This window comes from Ictidomys tridecemlineatus, chromosome 11, assembly GCF_052094955.1.
Source record: "Ictidomys tridecemlineatus isolate mIctTri1 chromosome 11, mIctTri1.hap1, whole genome shotgun sequence".
Classification (NCBI taxonomy): domain Eukaryota; kingdom Metazoa; phylum Chordata; class Mammalia; order Rodentia; family Sciuridae; genus Ictidomys; species Ictidomys tridecemlineatus.
In genome coordinates, this window is record NC_135487.1 from 80,734,727 (window position 1) to 80,757,761 (window position 23,035).

The following is a 23,035-nucleotide window of genomic DNA, read 5'->3' on the forward strand; positions in this document are numbered from 1 at the left end:
CTGAAGATTATATTTTGTGTTAAACACAAAAGCCAACAATTATGAATTAGAGGTCCAGTCTAGGTCTTACATTAGAGTTATGTAGTCCTAATAGTCGTTCTTTTCGATTCTATCTTAAAGTACTAAATAAGAAGCAATCCACTCCACTTCATTTTAGAGCTGCATTTTAAACAGTCTAGCCTTTGCATTTCTAGCATTTCCATCAAAGTTTGAATAAAATACTGTGATCTGAAGAACATCATATAGGTCTCTGCAACATTCTCCAATTGGCATAATGAGAACCTACATAATCTAATTGTTTTTGAAATAATATTCTTTTTACCACTAGAATCATCTATATTTTAAGTAAATTTTTATTAAATTCCATGCTAATAAATATATTTAGGGAGTTTATTTTATACTGCTGTAATACTGGAACATTTTGTAAATGCTTGAAGAATTTTGTCAGAGCAATTCCCTTATACCAGAATTTTAAAATCCTTTGTGTCTTAGGTGAATGAGTAATGATCCAAAGGATAATCTCTTTCTTCTTCCCTGCCTCCCTACCCCCACCTACCCCACCACTATTTCTCTCTCTCTCTCTCTCTCTCTCTCTCTCTCTCTCTCTCTCTCTCTGTCTCTCTCTCTCTCACACACACACACACACACACACACACTCACATATACACACATACACATACATACACACACGATATAAAATTCTTATTCAATATTGTATACCTTGTATCCTTTGTATAAAATGAAGTTGATATCCTAGTTTTTAAAATAAGATATAATGAAATACCAGAGTAAAATCCATGCAGCTATTAGAATTACTAAAACAATTATAAATTAAATCCAAAGATGAGTTTAAGTCCTGGAAAAATACAATGCAATGCTTATTATTAAAATTATTACAGTATTAAAAATTAGAGTACTCAATAATCATGAGTATTATGTAAGTTCCATATGAATAGAAATCAAAGTGGAATATTTGGGAACTTATCAAATTTCTCAAGTGTAGAATTTGCTAAATCAGGTAAAGTCATGATTTTTTTTTTTAAAGAGAGAGAGAGAAATTTTTAATTTTTTTTTTTTTTTAGTTTTCGGTGGACACAACATCTTTATTTTATTTTTATGTGGTGCTGAGGATCAAACCCAGAGCCCTGCACATGCCAGGCAAGTGCGCTGCCGCTTGAGCCACATCCCCAGCCCCAATGATTTTTAATATAAAATACCTATCAACAATAATTCATAATAACTTATAACTATAAATTTTCACAGAGCTTAACCTATTTGCATCAGTATAAAATGTGATTTTGTAATTTTTTAAAAACAAAAACAGTGTTTCTTTAATTTCTGTCGATGTTATGACAACAGAATTGGTAAAAGAGTAACTACTGCATTTTATGTAAAAACTGTATACTTTATCCTTTTCCTATTGGGTGTTTTTTGGTCTTTGCAGTTCTTAAACTCTGTGTATGTTCGAAGGAGAAAAAGAAAAAAAATCCTTTCTAGAAAGGACTTTTATTATTATTGTATCTGTGACATGGGTCTCTCAGTGAATAGAGACCATAGGAATGGCTTGTAGTAATAATCACTTTCATACAATTTAATATTTGATATTAATCACAAACCAGTGAGTTCCCTGAAAGGGAAACTGTACCTTTACATTCTTTTGAATCCCCATAGCTCTTATACCAGCTTGGATTTTAAGATGTCCTACAGGCCATGAAAGCTTCAAGGGCAAGATCTGTTCATTATTCCCTAGTGACCCGGGAGTCGAAAGAATGCCAGGTACATAGTAGGTACTTAGCAAATGTTGATAGATCTGAACACATGCTTCATGAATAGAACATGCATAATAGATATTTACTGGCATATTCTGAAAGAAGTCCTAGCTCTTTTGAATACACAAGCTGCTTTATCTCAGCATGTTCATTGGTTGCTATAAAATGAAAGGTGGGACAGTTGCATTAAAGCAGATGACTTGTTAAATATGGAATGGGCCTTAGTCTACATCATTTTGTCCCTTCTACGCTACAGGAATTGCAATAAAATTCTCTTTTTTGCATTAAAAAAGTGATTTCTGATTGTTTTTTAATAATGTAGTATGACTTTGGACACTTTGAGTACATTTTAAAAACATGTATCATTCTTACTTGTAACGTAAGCTACAGGTTTAATAAGACCAGGGGGTGGAAGACAGGTTGTGTTCCATTTATGGCTGTGCAAAGAAGCTTTATTAGCCAGGAACTGAACTTCTAAGGCTTAAATAGACCTATGTATAATACATTAACTCAGATATTATCTTTGACTTTTTATCAGTTCTAATTGAGAGCTGTACCTTGAAATATATGGGAGTGAATAACTACATCCATTCAGTGACAAGTGCTTTGTTAAAAAGAAAGGATAAGCATCAAGTTCAGTGCCCAAAAAGTTAAGAAGGGGGTTTCCTCTTCTCCCATTTATAGGAAACCTAAATACCCAAGAAAAGCGATTTAACATATGGGATGCATGGTGAGAGAAAAACTGCAGTGACATCATCAATCCAATTGTCTTCATAAAGATCAACTAATTTTTTTTCTAACACAATAAGAAAAACTACTAAAGACAAAAAAGTTAATAACAAAGTTATTTAACGGTTCTTGATGAGAAAAAAAAGAAATAGAAAAAGAAAAATGATCTTCCATGTATCCTTTTAAAATATTGACAACTCGTAATTATATAAACCCCTGAGACAGGACAGATGCCCAGTGGCAGTGAGCACCCATCTGACTCCACAGGGAGATGCCGACCATCATGACACACAGTGACCTGCTCTTTTCTGCTAAATATCCCTTCCTAACTCCAAAGAAAGAAGGGGAGAACTGTAACGAGGCTTCACATGAAATACTGCTTTTCTGCTTCCTTCTCCCTTTCCTCATAAACTTTGTTGTAAGACAACATACTGCTGAGTTAATGTAACTTAAAAATTTACAGCAGGTTCTATTCCTGGAGGCACATTACAGGGCCACCTGTAGGCATCTAATTCCACTGAAAATAATAAATGGTGGAGAATTCCTCAGAGTCTAAAGACAGAGGATAAGAATCATGTTGCTGGTTCACTCCAACACTGATTCTGTTGTGGAGGAGGATTAGAGAACAGTACTGTCTCCAACAAATATGAGTAATCTCTCTCCCACAAAAGAGTCCGCTAAATGCTACGCCAGACACCTGGGTGCCAGATCTACACAGTCATTTTTGGGGCACTTTTGATAATCCACCTGCAGAAATTACCACCTGGCAATGCTTAATATAGCACATTGATCCTCACTTGAGAATCTTTTTTTTTCTTTTTTTTTTTACAGTAAAGAAAGCTATTTTGTCTATCTTCCTCCATCCTGTTTATCTCTCTGAAACTTCCTCCTCATATTTTGGCAAAGAATAAGAATTACAGTAAGAATATCCTGGTATGATCCCAAGCATTTGTTTGGGAAGAAATTAATCTGTATTTTAGCAATGTTCAGCAACCTCGACCTTTTTTGGACTGGAAGGTACAATTAATTTACTACATAGCTACCTTTAAAAAATAAATAATTAAGTAAAAGGGTTGGCTACTATGCTTCAACCACAAGGGGGTGGTCACTTCTTAGAGTCAATATGGTATTTATTTCAACTCATTTTCAATGGTAAAAGAAATAAAATTTTACTTTAATACATAAATATGTATGTTCGAAGTAATAGTAGTAATAATGTATATGTATATTTGAACTTTTACTGAGTAGGTTTCAAAACTTAATCTGATTTTTATTCAATTGGGTTATAAACTATAAATTTCATTAATGTAGTTCAAGTCCTATAAGCACTGCAAATACTGTTTGGATTTTAAATCCAGACAACCTTTCTCCACAATGATCACATGGCATTGATTAAGAAAACTACATTTAAATTATCACTGAAGTACTGAAGATTGGATTCTCAGTGGTATTAAGGTTGACATTTCCTTTTTATTTGTATTACACAAAGGGTTAATAAGGTTTATATAACCTTATTCTTTGATGGCTTTTCAGCAGAGTATCTCAGGATTGCTGCCAAAGCGGATTTTAACCCTTTTAATCATACTGCTAATGACCACATTGTGCACAGTGCAGAGCATACAGCACATAAAGCAATATAGGTCTGAACACAGTTTGACCTGATATTCAATCAAGGAAATGTTCCTAGAGACGCTTGCCATTTTGGTTGCTATGGTGAGTTTCATATTTTGTGGAAACCACTGCTAGATGTCTTAAAATAGACCTTTGCCAAGAAAAACATTGGTCCAGTGGCATATGCTGGCAGAGCATAGCAAGGTTGCTCAAATTCCCTTCCTTTGTTTTTCCCTCTCCCCCCTGGGGCAACTGCTCTAAGCATCAGCCCACTAGTCTGGCAGGCTGAGAATCCAGAAACTTGCTGCTAATTACAATGTTGACAATTCCCAACCTGTTTACCTGCGCCAGCAATCAAACCGTATCCTCTCAAGTGAACCAAAAAGCACTTGCTGGCTTTAGCTTCCTGAGGTTCCAAGCTGGCTATATTAATTACTGTTAACTTAAAACTGTATGTTGTACAGAAGCAGCTTAATTAGATGGTTTGAGGATTAAAATCTATCCTTTACAAAATTTTTGAGCATTCTATTCTACAGCAAATGATGTGAATCCATAAAACATTTTTCCTTGGACAAAATGATGAGTATTTTAGGTGTGGCTTCTCAGAGCCATTTTGGCCATTAGATTACCTTCAGCTAAGCACCCAAACAGATCATAAGAAAATAATGTCAGTCTGTCTATCTGCTTACTTACCTACCATCCTATCTTAGTTATTATTTGTTTTCAAAGTTTAAGGAAAATAATGGGCATAAATTATTATAATTATCATTTGCAGTTAATGAAAAAGAAAAATCTTTTGATGGGGACAAAATAATCAAAATTTCAGAATAAAAGTTACATTTTTTTTTTTCTAGTTACTTTTCATTGCTATTCCAGAAGTCTGTTTTGGGAGTAATAGTCTTTCAAGTACTACAAAGAAGCGTGCTTCTTTGATTGGTGAGTTAGGTTACCACATAGTGAGAAATCACCCACTTAGCCCCCAAAGTGGTTAGCATCACAAATGTGTCAGGGGTAGATTACCAGGCAATTTTCATAGATAGCACAACAGAAGTGAATAGGGTTTTGTAAAATTGAGAATTTTATTTTTATTTTGTCTATTCCAAGAGGCAATCTTCCTTTCTTCAACAAAATAGCTCTGAATATATAAAACTGAAATGAAGAAAGTAAATACAATTTTATATTATATATTAAAATATAACTTTATTTCTGTTCTTTGGTGTGACAACATCATTGGATTAGTGTTATTTAGGCAATGTTATTTTAAAATTTCTATTAAATATTCTGCGTGGACAATGTTGGTCAATCCAACTTTTAGCCAGCATTTTTATTTGGAAGTTTCTTAAATTGAGTTGATATAATTGCATTTGAAATCTCCTTGTTTCACTGAAACATTTGCAACTAGGGTCAAAGATTAAGTAACTCCTTGAACTATGGTTATATTTGTTTATACATTAAATATTAGTTTAGGCTATAAAAATTTCCTAGATTTTGAAGACCTGTAAGTATACTATGGACTTTTGGAATCTTTTGGCATGTTCATATCTGTATATACAATATATGAATTTTTAAAAAAAAACAGTAAAATTGCATGAATTGGGTAAAAATAATTACTAAAAATTATGAAAAATATGGAAATTACTTTTAGACACTAGAAAGAGCAAAGTTGTAGGAAAAACAACACTGATACAGTGTGATATATTAGAAAAAAACATCCAATGAGGACTTTAAAAATGAGTTCCAAATATTACCTAGGGATGCATGGAGACAAGTCACTTAGATGCTCTGTGTTTTGAGGACTTCATATTAAAACATGGGAGTTTTTTTAATATACAAAAGAACTGGATCTTATAGAAACTTATCATAGCAACTAAATATCATATGAATTTACTATGTGCTTATTTAAGTTTTGTGAAATACCATGTTGTGTATGGATAATGGACTGAAAAATAATTATATCGGAAGAAAACAAATAATCAAGTAGAAATCCTATGACATTGGACATACAAGCCAAGCCAGAAGAGGATAAGCATGTTAATTTTCTCTATCTTTATCATGGTTAATTAACAAACAGCCCTCCACAAAATTTAAATTGCACTGAATAGGAAAAACCCCAATTTTTAATAATAACTATTGTGCTATATATCAGGAAATATTGATGATGCAGTATTAAACAAATTCTCCTAGGCTACTTTATTTCTAAAGCATGGATTCAAATATAACATATCTTTTCCAATAGAAAAAAATGAATAAAAAAGACTCTCTTTAAAGACATGTCACCCTTAGGCTAAATTTTCACAAGTCTGTCTTTTTATACTAGTGTTCCTTCCTTTGACTTGAGAAATATTCTGATTTTCTGCCTTTTACAATTTTCTATATGTAAGGTAGGCCCATTTTATTAAGATTATTTATATTTTAATTGATTCTCAGTTTTATACCAGAGTTTTAGCTTTGCAAATAGATCAACGATAGTGACTATTGAACTGCACAAAGTTCATTATTCTCGTATTTATTCTACCTAAGTAAAAGCAAGAACTTTTGAATACAGTCTTAATTCATACTATGAAGTAATTCCTTCTGTGTAGATAATATACACAAAAATCAACATTGTCAGCTTCCCATCACAACCGGGAAAGGGGCACTGCATAAAGAAAAAGATCTTTTTGAAAGTTTCCTGAAACTGATATTTATACATGGTATTTTTGTACCAGCTGTTAGATCTACCAGTAAAATAACTGCCAGGAATTTCATTATTGTTTTTAATATACTATCCCAATTGCAAATATTCCTCTTTACAGTTCATATCCTTGATATTGTTACTTGCTATTATAGTTCTTGTCTCTTGTTAAATTCAACTGTCACCTACACAAACTGTCACATCTAAATGTAAATCTGTCTCAAAATATTAATGCTAGTCTCTATTTTTAATAAATAAAGCATCCACAACTAAAAAAACCTGTTTGTATGTGATAAAGATTTTTCTTATTTTGACTCTATTCAAATATACAGCATTAAGCCATCTCAAAGCTGTTTTTTGAACAACTAAATCCAACAAAGAAAGGAATGTGAAATATTTTAATAAAAGTGTAAGTATATGGCTTTCAAATTTCACACTCCCAGGTAGCTATTTGAAATCAATTTCTTTTGAAAGCTTTATTGAACTTTTATTATATCTACTCTCAAAGTTTTAAATGGACAGATTTTATAACATCATTGAACCTTCAATTAAAAATGTGTAAGTTATATGAATAAAGCAATAGCAGATAAAGCATATTACTTTAATTTTTGAGAATTGGTGTATTCTTTTGTGATTATGAGGTCAACTTACATAATCATACCTAGAATATCCAGGAAAGTCACAGATTTCAAACAAAATTATAATTGAGTCTTGTTTCCTAGTAAGTAATAATAAAAAATTTTTAAAAATCACATAGATCCTTAGATTTGCAACTACATCACAGTGATTATTATATTGCTTAAAGTGCACTTCTACAAACTCCTTGTTAAAAATGTGTAAATTCTTACAAGTATTTACTTAATATTAATTAAAATATATTAGATAACATTGACATGATTCTGTCTCAATAGCACATTAAATAGTTACTTGGAGGTTCAAGAATACCACTTTGAAAGAGAGGGTCTCATAGTTTTTCAACTATTTAATAGTTACATTTGACATCAGAAAAAATGAATATTCCTTCTTAGCAAAGAATAATTGCAATATTAGTAAGCACCTTTGAGAATTAGAATTGATGTTTACATTAAATTAAACTTTAAGTAGTTATTTTAATTATAACTAAAAAGTATATCAGTTATGGGTAAAATGTAAAATCCTATATTAACATATGTCCTTAAAGTATATAATTGCTTTCATTAAATTAATAAACATTTTGGGGTACCTACCATATGCCAGATACTAGATTAGTTATTTTAAAGGGTACTCCATTATACTAGAATTAAATACCCTAGACAAATATTGGTTTTTTTTAACAGAATAGAAAAAAAAACATAGTAATTTCCTAACTTCTCCAAATAGTGTAATTAAATTTAATAGCATAAACATTTGTACACAGAGTAAACACTTTAAAAGGCTAAGTGTTTATCCATTGCAATCATATATATTTGACTTTGAATAGTTTGTGATTTGGTCTCATTAGGCTGAAATAATATTGAAGATAGATTTACGGTTTAAGGAGTTTCAAATTTATTATACAGATATACACATATGTGAACTCCCAAGATATCATATTAGAATAAATCTGTGAATAGCTCTTTTGGGGCTTTTCTTCCCTACATAAAGCTTCAAATAAAAATTGAAGGGTAAAGTTGACAGAAATGTTTCTACATGTTTCATATTGAAGAATTTAAGTAAAAATCCTGAAGACCAACTTCTTGTTTGATATCAAGATGAAATACATCGGTGAATACCTTTGAAAGATTTGTTTCCTTGGGCTAGGAATGTAGCTCAGTGACAGAACTTGCCTAGCATGCGTGAGGCCCTGGGTTTATTCTTTGGCACCAATACAAACAAAAACAAGCTCCTCTTTTAGCTACTTTATTTGAATACTATCTATACATAAAATGAAGAGTAGAACTCAGAAATAAAAGGCCCCTTTACCTAATGGTATTTTAAAGAGGTAGACAAGGGCTCATGAGAATCTGAATCCAGCCCTGCTTATAGATCAGGCCTATGAGGACTAAGCAAGTTGTGTGACTGGTCCATTGCTATAGTTTACGGTGCTACCTATATTCATTATCGTATTCTTTAGTTTTTACACCAAAATTGTCTGTACCACAAGACATAATCTCTCTTCTTAAGAAATATATGGTTGAGGGAAAAAATTAAATTTGAAGTTTTTCCATGTAACTGCCGCAATACCCTAATTTGTTGTGTCTTGGTAAACATCTTAAAATTCTGTTTAAATAATAGTTATGAAAATAAATTGCGCATGGAAATGGACTCAATCATGTTATAACTTGAATTCCTCTACAGTTATGCATAAAACAATTTAGTGAATTCGTAAAATCTTTTAAAAATACATCTCCATTACAAATTTTTTTTTCATGTCTGCTTCTGACATGAAATTTTAGGCATCATTAAATTTCCTCTTTCCTTTGTTCTTGAAATCCAAAATTTTAAGGAATAGTTGGTGTGTGTAGAGATAAACTACTTCGAAGAAGTAATTTTTAGCTTATTTTGTGACTTGTTTCAATCCATTCTTGAAATTGACCACAGTTGCTCAGCAGGAAAAAAAAAGACTTCAAACAATTAATTAGTACTTATTCATGTATTGGATACAATTTTTAAAAATAAAATCACAATATTCTACTTATATATTATTTTTACAAAAATAATCTTTATAAGAACAGCACTGAGAGCACAATTTTACTGATTTATAAATAGGCATGCTTTCAAATTGTGCAATTATGTCATTATGATACTTTGTCAACTTTCAAAAAAGATTACTATGATATAAATTATATGTGAATCAGGAACATAGTGTCAGCTGTCAGCAAATACATTATAGAAATGTTTGTATTTTGAAATTTAATTGGATGAGATGCAGTATTGATTTCAAGCTAATAAAACAAATGTGATAAGTCTTATTTAAAATCCTTCCAACTAAATTCACAGAAGATTTTGTTTTTAGTTTTTTAGTTTTTTTTTTTTAATGTGGTATGGAATCTTTAAAGGTATTACCACAAACCAAGCAAATGACAAGAGTTGTCTTTACACTTGTTTATATGTTTTACTACTGGCTACTGGTTTTAAAGATCAGTTTTGTCTTTCTTAGCTCACATTATTGTTAGCCAGAATATAACAGAGCCCAAAAGATTTAGGTAGTCACAAGTTTGTAATCTGGCCAATACAAACATTAGAAATACATTGATTCTATTAGTGTATATTAAACAAACTCAAACAAACATATTCAATAAATTTAAAATTTCATGATATCTCTTTTTTTAGCTTATTCTTTTGTGGATGAACTGCAATGTTTTCTTAATTTAAAGGCCTATTTTATACACTCATGCAAAATGTTTTGTAGAATGAAATTCTAGACTTATAAGTAATGATTTAAAAGTGTAAGTGCAAGGAGAAAGCTCTTGAAATGTTTTAAAAACAAATTATATGACAAAAGTATTTCTTAAAACCTATTTAGCCTTAGGTGTATAGTTGTATTGCTCTCAATAACTAAATGTAATAGCTAAATGACAATTTTAAAAAGCTTCAAGCATTCTGATATTGTAAATATTATTTTTTCTTCTAACTGAAAAAAAAGTCAAAGGAAATTTATTTTCAAGCACTAAATCTCTAACATTGTAAGAATATCACTGTCATTTTTGTGATACAATGATAACTGCACCTGTATGGTATTGAGAAGATGGTGGGTAATTGTGATGGTGTTTCACTGCCATCTTTTCTATGTCTTTAGTCCTTCTGTTCTACATAATACACAAAAATATTTTCTGATATCCTCATCATCTCCACCTTCATTACTATTTTTATACTAGGAAATTTACCACTACTAATGTGGAACATAAGAAAGAATGATAACAGGGTTCGTGGAATTTTCCATCAATCAAATGCTATTTTATAATTTTTCTCCTTTGCCTAGACTTTCAATGGGAGCTCTTTTGGTTCTAGACTGTTACTGCTGGGACACCAAGAACCATATCATCCTAGCACTAGTGATGGCTTTAGCAAAAATAAATAAATAAATAAATAAAAAAAATTAAATAAAATAAAAAATTCCTCACTCTAGATTATGATTATTTATTAAAAAGCATACTTGGTCAAAGTCATCAATCCAATATTTTTTATTCACACAGTAATTATGATGGGCCTGTATGAATCTTTAATCCTGAATACCACTATTCCTGTAATTTTATTCAAGTGAAATCATCAGTACTCGATTCATAAACACAAAGAATAAAGTAAGCAAATTCTTTGTTTAATGCAGTTTCCAGCAATCTCCTTACCCTTGCCATCTACTGAGATTAAGTTTCGTGCATCTATTAATGAATACTAGTAATGTATAAAATTGAGTGCTCATATACATTATATTAATAAATTTTGATGTAAAACCTAAAATCTTCCATCTGTAAGCCATAAGTTGTGCTCATAAAAGCTTGAGAATTTTAGCATGTTGATTTAAGTAAAACTAATGAACAAAAATAATTTTCAGTGGCTTTCTCTATTCCCCTCCACTATGCCATAATATTATTAAATGAATAGATAAAGATATACCCATATTCATTTTCAGATAGATGATGTTCTATTACCTTTTTAAGGCAAGACAGTTTTAGGAAAAGGATGCCTACTCTTCAAGTACATGGGCATTAATTGACATCAACTGAAAAACAATTATTACTACCAAATGTCACCTGGGTCTAATATGGAAACTCCAGACAAGCACTAGGCACTTCTGTCATCTTGGTTATGGGGTACAGATAGGGCAAAAGCAATAATTGGCTAGTGATGATGTAATTTAAAATCTTATTTTCTGTAGGGAAAAATGTATTATAACAAAAACAATTAACTACAGTAATTTCAATTTAATAAAGCACCCCCCACCACCTCATTTAAAAGACCTGGACTGGTGAAACACCCTGCCCACCCCCACCCCCAGACCCTAAATAGGAATGAGTTCAGTCAGACTGACACCTAATGGAAACTTTTATAACAAAATTATTATGTGAAGAATAGAAAGCAATAAATACTATACTATATTAAAAAATCAAAATACTTCGTTTACCATGAGTAGAGATACCCAGATTTCATTACTAGCATTTAAATTATTCCATTCTAAAACTTATTATTATTTACAAAGCAATTGAAATCATAAGCTTAAATGCCAGAGCCAAACAACTGAAAAAAAAATTGCTTATTTTTCAAAAGTTCGTCCTCATTCCCACAACAAACGGTGGACTAGTACAACTTCATTTTTCACAAATCCTAACGCAAGCCCTCATCTCTGTCCGCCTTTAAACCCTACACACATTATTTAGCCAATCAGGATGAGTCCAACTTTTCAGAGATCACCTTGGAACTAGATTATGCCACTTCTCTCTACTTTTCTAGTTTTCAGTGAAACAATGCCATCAGTAGACATATTGTATTTTGTTAAAAACTTAACAAAAACAACATTTAAAGGCCCATAACCACCAATCAGTGGATCTCTACATACAGAGGGTAATCATGAAACAATGAAGCAAAGAACAGAAGTTTCATATTTTCTTGCTAGTCATAGAATGCTGAGTGCAAAGATAGCAACTATGTATTCTTTCCTACTTCATCTCATTCTTAAAATGGACTAGCCTCTGGGAGCATCTGAAAAAGGGTTCCCATTCCTCCGCCCCCGCCCCCTCCCCCTCTCCCTCCCCCGCCCCAGACAATGTTGCCAATGCGCAAGAGTTGTGAGTGCAGATACCCCAAGAGTCACTGTGGGATCAGACGAGGCCAGGTAGGAACGAGGGTGAAGGAAGGGAGAAGAAGGGCGTGGAGTACCCTTCACTAGAAATCCTAACTACTGGAATAAAGGCGAGACACTGGAAGGCATGCATGCCAGGATGTCTACTTCCTCCAAAAGACCTCTCTGCCTCTCCAGGGTTCTGATTGCTCTTGTGGGCAAGAACTCAGTGGAAAAGATGCAAATCGTGCCTGGGAAAGGCACAACCTCCAGAGGGAGAAGGTGGCAAGGGCGCCTCTCAGTTTAGAGTGGGTCCAGGGGCTCCGCAAGGAAGAGCTTCGAATTTTGTCTTTATTTCTCCAGCATCTTCGTTCGACTTCTCAGGAACTGGGTCTTCGAAGTCCCATACACAACCAAAGAACATCACGGAGGGAGGAAACTTGTTCTTAGTATCTTGCCAGGCTTGGTGGAACCTTCTGGGCGCCTGATACATTTTTATACCCAGCATGTCTCCTCCCACCTTTGAAGTGTTACACCGGAGTGGCCCTGGCGCCTCGCAAAAGGGAAAGGCGAGTTGCAGAGCTATGTGGTCCTCCGCCAGCGAGAGCTGAGAGCTTGAGAGCCTCCGCCCGTGCCTTCCACTGTGGATCCTTTCCAGCTCCATCTTGGGCATCTCAAATCCTGCCATGTCCGGATGTCCCCGGGAAGTGCCAGGGGATGCTGGAAGGAGTCGATGGGAGGTTGCTTGCTCTTCGCTAAGAGGGGACAAATCCGATTTGTTTTGTCGTCCATTAGTATTTGAAAAAAAAATAATAATAAAAACTGGAAGTAGAAGGAAGGAAACGCTTTCTCTTCCTCCCGTCCCCTCGTAGCAAACCCAAGAGGGAGATCGTGCCTTGGGTTTGTTGGTGTTTGAGACTCAACCTAAAGGCAGAGACAGGGAAGGCAGCGCTGAGGTGGTGTCCCAAAGATACCGGACGTTTGAACAGTCACTGCCTGCCCCAACCTCTTTCAGGAAGGTTCCAATTCCGTGCCACAGTGCAACCAATCCGGTTCCCATCCTGTTTCTCCACCTCTTCGCGGAGAATCCGAAAAGAAAACCTGGGTTTCTGGGAGACCCAACACACTTCCAATCTGAAAGTTCCGCGGGGACCCAGCCCCCAGTCCCCCGCCCCTCTCCAGCCTGGCCGCCACGTCTGGTTGCGGAGTGGCTTGGACGGCCGGGGGTGGGGCTCCGACACCGCCCCGGCCCGGGATTCGCGAAGTCACGAGCTTCGGCATGCACGCGGGGGCACCTTCGCCCACGGACACGCCCTTTCTGCGGAGGCAGCCCCCAGCGACCCTCTGCTGAGCTCCAGCTACTTGCTCCCGACGCTGCCAAACTGCTCAAGGCCTTTCAGTCATTCCCAACTTTAGAGAATCTCCCAGTCCGCGTCTCTACCCCCTGGCCGCATCCCACAAGAGAGGGGATGCTAGCCTGCGGGGGAAACGCCAAATCGCCCCACAGGCTCCGCTGCACGGACCACCTTCCTTTTTCGCCCCTCCCCTCCCCTCCGCCACGTCCCCCGCCCCCCTCCGCGCACCCATTTTACAGTCTGGGGCATCAGGGATACTGTGCGCAGTCTTTCTGACGGACCCAGAGCCAAAAACACACCCGAGAAAAGGAAAAGATTAAAAAAAAAAAAAGTGCTACCTTGGCAACCACGAGCGTTTAGTGGCCAGCTGGTGGGCTGGGAGGGGCGGCCGCTGCCCGCCTGCCGCTGGTACTCTCCTCGACTACGCGTATTCTTAAGCAATAACAACGTAATCCGTATTATCCACCCAAGAATACCCGTCACCGAAGAGAGTCAGAGGACCAAGCTGCCGCTGCCGCTGCCGCTGCTGCCGCTGCTACTGCCGCTGCTGCCACCAGAACTCTTGCTGCTGAGCCCGCCCCTGGCTGGGGCTGGGCTGAGCTTGACCGGGACCATAAATCCATAACTCGATTTCCCTAAAGAAGAATCCAAAGCCGAGCTCGGCTGCTTCTTGTTCAAATCCAAATGGCTGCTCTATTTCCAATTCTGAAAGACAAATCACAAAACCAAGCACTTAACCCAGAAGAAGAGTGCTCTCTACCCAAGTAGGAGGGACAATGTGGCAAGGTTGTTTGGGCACAGGGTGGAAGTGATAGTAACCTTCAGTTTACCTGGTGATTTCCCAGTGTTTTCCTCTGTACTTGCTCTACTTCGTGCCCACTCTGGTCTCAGCCAGCCCACTCTAGGTGCTTTGATGGAGTGTCATGGCAGCGAGAGAAGCCTGTAAGAAACATGCACAGTTAAGCACACAAATATTACAAATGTATTTGCCTAGACGGCTTTAGGAAGAAGTGAGGCTCAAATAAAGATAGTGTCATGCATGGGTGAAATTTTCAGCAGTGTGTTTTGGAAGTGCATTTTCTCAAGCCCAAGATCACAGAATACAAACACTCATACAATTTACTACTTGAAATCAAATACTTATAGATCTACAAAAATAGGCATCTCTCCTTTGAAGGCCTTAGAGCTATATACAACATGATTTTTAGAGGAAAAATAAAGCTTCAAGGCACAAAATAATTAAACCCATTTTCCATAGTATCTGAACTCACTAAGTTGACAAGTTGGTAGAGTTTCTATCGTTTAGACATCGTTTTGTACCAGCACAATGTTTAATTTCACAGCCCATCCTTGTAATATACAGTATAAATGCAATGCTGTGCAGCTGTTGTGAACACCTTTACAGAAAAACCTTTGAAGCTCTGTCTTCATAAAAAATAATTTTTAGAAGAAAGCCAATGAAACTTATTTGCAAAGTAACTAATTTTGGCATTCAGAGAGATAATCTCTGTGATTCTTTGATGATCAATATGGCTTTTACTTGAAAGCTTTGTCTTAAGACCCTGCAGTGGATATTCTGATAATAGGGGTTTATTGTTCACTAAGTAGAATGGACAAGTGCAACGTCACTACCCAAGACATGTTGTAGCACCATTAGAAAGTTCTCAATTTGCTTTCCTCTTTACTCTCAAATACATGGAAGTACATCCATGTGAGTGGAATAGGGAGGGAATATGGAAACATGGCAATAGACATTATGATTTCTCAAATTATGTAAGTGCAAATAGCTCTTCATCAAGAAGTAATTATATAACTGAATCTCTCCCACTACCACAACTCATCTCTAACTGACCTGGTTGTAATTCAAGGCACTTAGGTTGTATTTGCTCTTATCATTTTAAAAAATATAACACTTCTCCAGGCACACCAACTCATCATTTTCCTGACATGTTACTTACAAATAGAAAATCAACATGAATTCTAGGTTTTATGAGCAGATGTTTAGTATATAATGTCTGATGCTTAAAATAACTCAAAGAAAAAATAGCATTGATCAATTACTAGCCTATTTTATGTTATTTTTCAGATAACTCTTAAGTACACCATTTACAACAAGACTGATGCCAATTAAATAAATTAATAAGCCACTATTTTCTGCCATTACCTAACATAGGTACAGAGTGGAGCTTTTCTTTAATGCTACAAAAAAAAAAAAATCCAGAAAGCTGACAGGTTCTCTTCAGCTTGAACTCCTAGAAACAAAAGCCCTTAGGGAAAGTAATGCAATAGTCTATGAGCAAAGTGTACATTTGCTTCTGAACTCTTCCATTTAAATCTCAACTACCATTAAAAGGAAAACAAGACACATTATAAAGATAGGATTTGATTTACTAAATGGAATGTTTTTAATTCAAAAAATGGTTAAAGCATGCACACACACACACACACACACACACACACACACACACACCCCACACAGAAACACACAGTGCATCAGAATTACAGCACAAATACCCACACAGCTTTTCACCTTTTCAGTGCTTCCTAAGTAGTCTGCTTTAGTTTAGCTTCTTCACAATTAAAATAAATCAATCTCTCTCTCTCTCTCTCTCTCTCTCTCTCTCTCTCTCTCTCACTCACACACACACACACACACACACACACACACACACACGCACTTTGACCCACGGACTCACACGTTTTTAAAAAACTAGAACAACGCAGTTGATAGGCTTTTTTCCTACCCAAGTAGCAGTGCCAGCTTTTTCCCTACCTACCCAAATGTTCCACCAGCTTCAGCACCTGGACGAGTGGACAGCTCAGCCCGGGCTGACTGCCGGCAGCACTTGCAGCAGAACTGACGCTCTGAGCTCTAACCAAAGCGCTCTCGTGCTTCGGCGGGGCAGCCTGACTTACGAGAACACCATTTCCTATGAGACCACTGCCGCTGGGTGCATATTCAATTCAAACCTCCTTAAGCTGTCGGATTTCCCCCACCCATCTACCCTCCCCCCCTTCTCCACCCTCCACACAAAAACAGAAAAGGGAAAAAGCCCAATACTATCAAGGCGTTTGTTGATCAACTTACACTTTGCTTTTGAATATTTAGATACTGCTAGCGGAGCAATATCAGCGGAGGCTTAGGTCCGCATTAAGTACCTTTGTTCATCGACTCCTGCAAGCCATGTTTATTAGAATCTACATTTCTCTCGCGCCCCAATAAGTAGAAGTGTGTTTGGCTGCCAGGGGGGTTTTCAGCACCTTTCCATCGCTCAAGGCCACCGCGACTGACTGCTGGTCCCCACTACTTTCCCACCCTATCCCCCCACACTCCAACACCCATCCCAGTTAAAGGCTTGGTAATTAGAAACCAAATATACATAAAGAAACGCGACAAAGCAATCGGTTTGAGGAAATAAGCCAATTAAGCTAAAGCAGAAATATCTCTCCCTCCCTCCCTGTCTCCTCTCTCTCCCTCTCTCCCTCTCTCTCTCTCTCTCTCTCTCTCTCTCTCTCTCTCTCTCTCTCTCTCTCTCTCTCCTCTCTCTCTCCCCCTTGGCTCCCTCCCTCTTTCCCTCTCTCCTTCCCTCTCAAGTAGAAAGGGGGGAAACACCAAGGAGAGGGAAAAAAAAATCGGGAGGAGGGTGGTAGTTGACTCTTACAATCAATGGAAAAACACTATACACATCTTTACTGAATAATACTCTCGTTCTCAGACAAAAAGAAACACATTTATCGATGTAAACATAGTCTCCCTCTCCCACACATCCTACATCCTTTACGTTTGCTGAGATTTGTCTTGCGGTATAGCAAAGTAACTGTCCACAAATCCATCTCGATTGAAGTGCTTACCCTCTAAATCCAGGTTTCAAGCGGAACTCCAACTGTGTGTAGAAGCCAGGGAGTCATCTGATGTGCGGTGAGGTAGGCTTTGGGCAGCGGGAGCTGCTTCCCTCCGAGTGCCGGGTTACAGTGTTAACAAGCCCTGGGAAGGGACCTTGGCGCCTCGCGCTGGCTGTGCCCCAGTGCCTTCGCGTGGTGGCGGCTTGCTCACGCTTCCGAGGAGTCCCAGGCGATAGCCTTCAGCTGATGCGAGCTTCCAGAAAGGAGTGGAGAAGGGGGAAAAATCATCTAATGCAATCAAATCGATCTGATCTACACCATCTGTCGCCTGCCACTATACACAAACGTTAAAATAGGAAAACGGAAAACACTGACAACCCGAGAGGGTTGGTCTGCAAAGAGTTCATTTTTAGCAGAGCATAACTGGGTATGGTCGGCATACAGTTACAAAAGCTGCTGTTAACCATCCAGTAGTGGATCCCAAACATGCTAATGGTGGATTAATTGAGGAAGATCTGACGTGCGAGCTTCATAGTCTCTTATTCATGACTTCCCAATGGGAAAGGACCAATGCCTTGTGGGACTATGGTAACATACAGTCAAAAAGCTGCTAAGAAAATGGCTGTGTGTTCACAGCACCTCTCTCTGATAACAAACATATGTCGACTAAAACGATTTAGTAGAATGGGAGGGGGGGTGTTGGAGAATAAAATTTTCTTTCCTAGTGTAAGCAACCCCCATATTCTTTCCTTAAAGAAAGCTAAAATAGATACCATATCTTTACCATGGTGGGGGGAAAGGATGTTTAAAAAAGGGTTTTTATCAAGATCAAACTCTGCCATATAAAAGAAACGGAACACTCCTGTGCAGCAATTCTTTTATAAAAAAAAAATCTATTATCATTTTTTTCCTTACTGTGATCAAAGTAGATCCATAGCATGTGCTGTATATAGAAACTCAGCCCAGTTAATCCCACTAGGATTGACTCATGGTTGTTTAATGCCAGGTATCCTTTTGACTTCTTGAAATCAGGATGCCTTTTGGGCAAGTCATTTTGTATCATTTAAAACTGACATAATGAACCATTAAATGTGATTGCAGTTTGGAGATGAGGAGAGGATTTTTTTTTTTTTTAAATTTTACAATTACTCCCTCCATCCAAAACCTCTTTGGTCTCTTTCCAGTTTTTCCTGATCAGTTGGTGGGGGAGATACAGAAATGGGGAAGGGAGTGGAGATCCCCAGGGGGAGGGAGAGAGAGGGTAGATTATCAATAACCAATAAATTCTATTCTATCTGTAATAAAAATAAGAATAAAAGAGAGATCACTTTATTATTAGTTCATCATGATATTTAAATATAGACCAGTTTTCAAAATTGATGTTTTATATATGAAAGAAAACATATTGCAAACAGTAGGGTGACTGTCCCCCCCATCAATTTGCAATTATAAGATTTTTAAACGAGGAATATGGAGTTTATCATCTAGACATGTGACATTCTTTTATTATCCCTTCTAAATATTCCACATTTATTTTCGTTTTGTCATCCACGTGAACACTCAAAACTTTGATTCCGCTGCCTTTTAAAAATAGAACATACATTTCATAAATTCTGTAGTAAACAATTAGTGTTTAGGATAATTCTTGAGATAACTGAATGTGTCTCCTGAAACTTTGATAATCTCTTTAAGAAAAAAAAAAACCCTAGCAGTTATGAATTAGATTAGTCTAAAAATATAGCTTGAAGAAAATCAAACAATTTACCTGATCTTTTGTTTCAATATACATTAATTAAGCACTCTTTCCAACCTACACAACATTCCAGGGTCATAGTCTGAAATCCAAGTCTAATGTAATAGCTCAGCAATCTTTGTTGTCATTCGTGTCAAGCTATTGCCCCCTGCAGGTTAGGCTGAAAGTGCAGGCAGAATTTAGCCAAGCACTCAGGAAATTTATGGTAGTCATGTTATTTAGTCTATTCCAACATTTAAATAGAGTCAATTTTTAAACTTTGTTTTCATGCATTAAGCTTTTTTCATTATAAGTATATAAAATTTGGGGGGAAAATGAACATGAAAGAAAATCTGATTATTTTATCTTGAGAATTTAGGTGGATTGAGCAGACCATGCACTTTGTTGTGATCCACAAAACACCTTGATGCACTTACTGTAATTTTCTCTATCTTCCCTCACTCTTTTTCCACAAGAACCAGAAGAATTCAAAAACAAGTGTGACAGAAGTGAAATTATGATTTCCCAATGATAAAGAGGTAGTCCTGGGCAATTTACTACTTGATGTCAATGTGCTCTTGGTAGACTCAATAAAGTGCATTCAAATCAAACTCTTTCATGTTCTTCCCACTGCTGACATGATGGGGGACAATTACAGTGTTTTTTTTTCTTGATTACGAAATGAAACATTATTTCATGCTTCTGCTATATAACAATCCTTAGCCACAATCAACTTTTCCAAATAAAGCACCTTGCCCAGATGAAATAAACTTATAATTGGCAGAATAGAAATTAAATCGCATCAACTTTTCCATATTATTAGAAAGAGGAGCATATTTATGAGAATGATTTCAGAAGGTTTAAGGAAAAAATCTTTCATATTTGGAAGTCAAAGATGTGGTTATTCACATTGCATTGTAAAGAATCCAGCAATGAAACTCCCTGTTATTTACACACATATCACATTGAAAAACTGAATATTGTATACAAAATTTGTATATCCTAATGTCAAATTAACAATTAATAAGAATTTTGTCTAGTCTATTTAAATACATTATTTCAACAATGTGTAGAAATAGCTAGAAAAACAAACTGCATTTTGCCATCTTAAAGCTATTCTGAAATGCTCATAAAAGATTTAAACCAAAGTTAGTGGTAAGACTTAGGGCTTTCTTGAATGATGTTTTATCCTAACCACTGATGCTTTTCCAGATCCTCCAGAATGGAGATATGGGGATAACTGTGTCATAATTTTAGTAAAGCTAAAAACAAAACCACCATCAACAAACAACCCCTGAACACTTATTTCTATTTCATTACATTTTAGAGTGTTTTATTGCATTTTCAAGAAAACACTATCTATACATTGAGATCTATACATTTACCTCTACAATTAATTAACATTACTCCTCCAAGCAAAGAGGACCTGTGAATTAGGCTATTGGACTACTAAATGCACAAACATGTTGTAGCCAGAATAGCAACTGGTTGCCTGCAGCTGACATTTCTAGTTGTCATTGAGTGAATATTTTTAAAGAAAAATTTCATCTCTCCTTCAAAATCATATATCACATATATGATATGATTATACATGATTGTACATACAGAAACACATTGCTATTGAGCTTGAAATTTCATTTGTCTTGATTCAAATGTCTGTCAAATACCTATCAATATAGTTGTTTTAAATTAGAATCCAAAAGAGAGAGAGGGGTGTGTGTGGGGGTGGGTGAGTGGGGGCAGTGTTTCAATTTACCTTTGAGTATGAATCAAAGGAAACATTGTTTTTATTTATTTGTTTGTTTGTTTATTTATTCATTTTTATGTGGTGCTGAGGGTCCAACCCAGTGCCTCACATGTGTGAGGCAAGCACTCTGCCAGAAACATTGTTTTTAAAGTTCTCCTCCTACTGGGCATAGCAGGATGCCAGCAAGTGCCCTAAAAGACATAATCCTTCTCTTAGATCACCACTCTGCTTCTAAAAGATCAGAAAAAAAATCCTAGAAACCTTGTAGTTGTGTTATATCCGGAATTTTGGATTATTAGGCATTCCTAAGAAGTCAAAGACCATCCAATCCTATTCATATGCTTCCTGTGACTCAACCCAGTTTCCACAGTGGTGTGTGTGTGTGTGTGTGTGTGTGTGTGTGTGTGTGTGAGAGAGAGAGAGAGAGAGAGAGAGAGAGAGAGAGAGAGAGAGAGAGAGAGAGAGAGATACCATCCCCCCAGTGCTTAAGTTTCCAGAGGTTTTCAAATGGAAATAGAGTGGGCGTGGTGGTGGTGCAGAAGTGAGGTGTTGTGGGTGTGGGGGGATTTGGGAGAGGGCATCCAGGTCAGAAACTTTACACAAATTCCAAGCTATCACTACCATTGCAGATCAAAAAACTTAGATGTGAGAGACCCTCTTAGATACATTGCCTTCTTGATCGAGGTTAGCTAACGACAGGTCCCAGTTCTGGGGCAGTTTTGAGAGGGTCTTAAGACTGCTAGAGGCCAGATCTCCTAGTTTGGCCTGGGGGCTAAACCAGGCTCGACTCCCGCAGCTCTGAAGCCCGGAAGCAAGGCAAAGACTGTTTTAATCTTATCTACTCTTTAAGTTTCAGCAGCCACAGCCCATCAACGCTGGCTCGGACCCGTGCCTCCTCCAGGACAGTTAAGGGAGCGAAAATTCAACCTTCACCCTGAATCTCAGATCAAGGAGAGGAAGCAAAAGGGGGTTCGGTTGCTTCTTCTGGCCCAATGGGCCTGCGCTTTGCAGACCCCCAAAAGTGCGAGGCGTAGTCTGCACCCAGGCGATAGCAGGGCTCCGGGAGTGGAGGCTTTCCGCGCACTCCCGGGCCCGCGCTCCCTTTCTGGTCCTCCAAGGTCAGGGCCAGTGACCTCCGCCGGCCTCTCCACGCCCTCAAAGGGAATGCTGCGGGCCCTGGCCCAACGTAACCTGGCCAGGAAAGAAGACGGCGCTACTGGATTCGGGAGAGGGGGCGAGGCGAAGGTCCGACCCTGTTCTGGAAAACGCCAGCTCCTCCTGGATTCGCCAAAGTCTAAAGAAGCCCAGGGAAAGCTCTGCGGGTTTTCGGGGGGAACTCCACTGTGGGACTTGTCCCGTAGATCTTTCTCAGTCCTTGGCCTTCCTCCCGCGGTCCTCCCCTCCCCAGTTCCCCCGCCCCGCCCAAGTCCCGGGCCGCTGGGGCTGAGCCCACCGAGCCTGGAGAAGAGCGAAGGAGCCCCCTGCCGGCCAGAGGCGGCCGGCGCGGCCACCCGCTCTCGCTTCCCTCCGCCCAGCCCGCGCGGCCCCGCCCGGACCCTGCTCGACCCTCCAGGGTCCCCAGGACTGGGGACTTGTTAAAAGAAACAGAAAACAAAACAAAACAAACAAAGCGCCAAAATCCACTCTCACCTCGTTCACTGCTCAAAGGTAAGTGTGAGTTCAGCCTCTCCCACGCTTCTGCCTGACCCTCCTCCAGTCCTCTCTTTAAGGTGTGGGGGAGTCAAGGGTTCCCCACAAAAGAAATCAGGCCTGTTTTTGAAAACACGTTTTACAAGCATCGAGATCGCACAACAAAACACAACACAACACATACACACATA

General features: G+C 37.5%; 1 protein-coding gene and 1 long non-coding RNA gene across 8 annotated transcripts in view; one reads left to right on the forward strand and one right to left on the reverse strand.

Moving 5' to 3' along the window:
• LOC120890842 (uncharacterized) overlaps nt 1-18,303 on the reverse strand; it is a 94,943-nt gene extending 76,640 nt beyond the window's left edge. For all 5 annotated transcript variants that reach the window (XR_013427935.1, XR_013427937.1, XR_013427934.1 and 2 more), the window contains exons 1-3: nt 17,725-18,303; nt 14,703-14,812; nt 14,211-14,577 (exon numbers count right to left, since the gene is read on the reverse strand). This is a non-coding gene — a long non-coding RNA (uncharacterized LOC120890842). The remainder of the gene's footprint in view (nt 1-14,210; nt 14,578-14,702; nt 14,813-17,724) is intronic.
• Nucleotides 18,304-21,674: 3,371 nt separating this feature from the next.
• LOC120890843 (uncharacterized) overlaps nt 21,675-23,035 on the forward strand; it is a 435,648-nt gene continuing 434,287 nt past the window's right edge. For 2 of the 3 annotated variants that reach the window (XM_078026799.1, XM_078026800.1), the window contains exon 1: nt 21,676-22,862. In XM_078026799.1, the coding sequence (XP_077882925.1) occupies nt 22,359-22,793 (435 nt within the window). In that variant the 5' untranslated portion in view covers nt 21,676-22,358 and the 3' untranslated portion in view covers nt 22,794-22,862. Of the gene's footprint in view, nt 22,863-23,035 lie in introns of all 3 variants that reach the window. The other variant, XM_078026801.1, reaches the window with a different exon arrangement.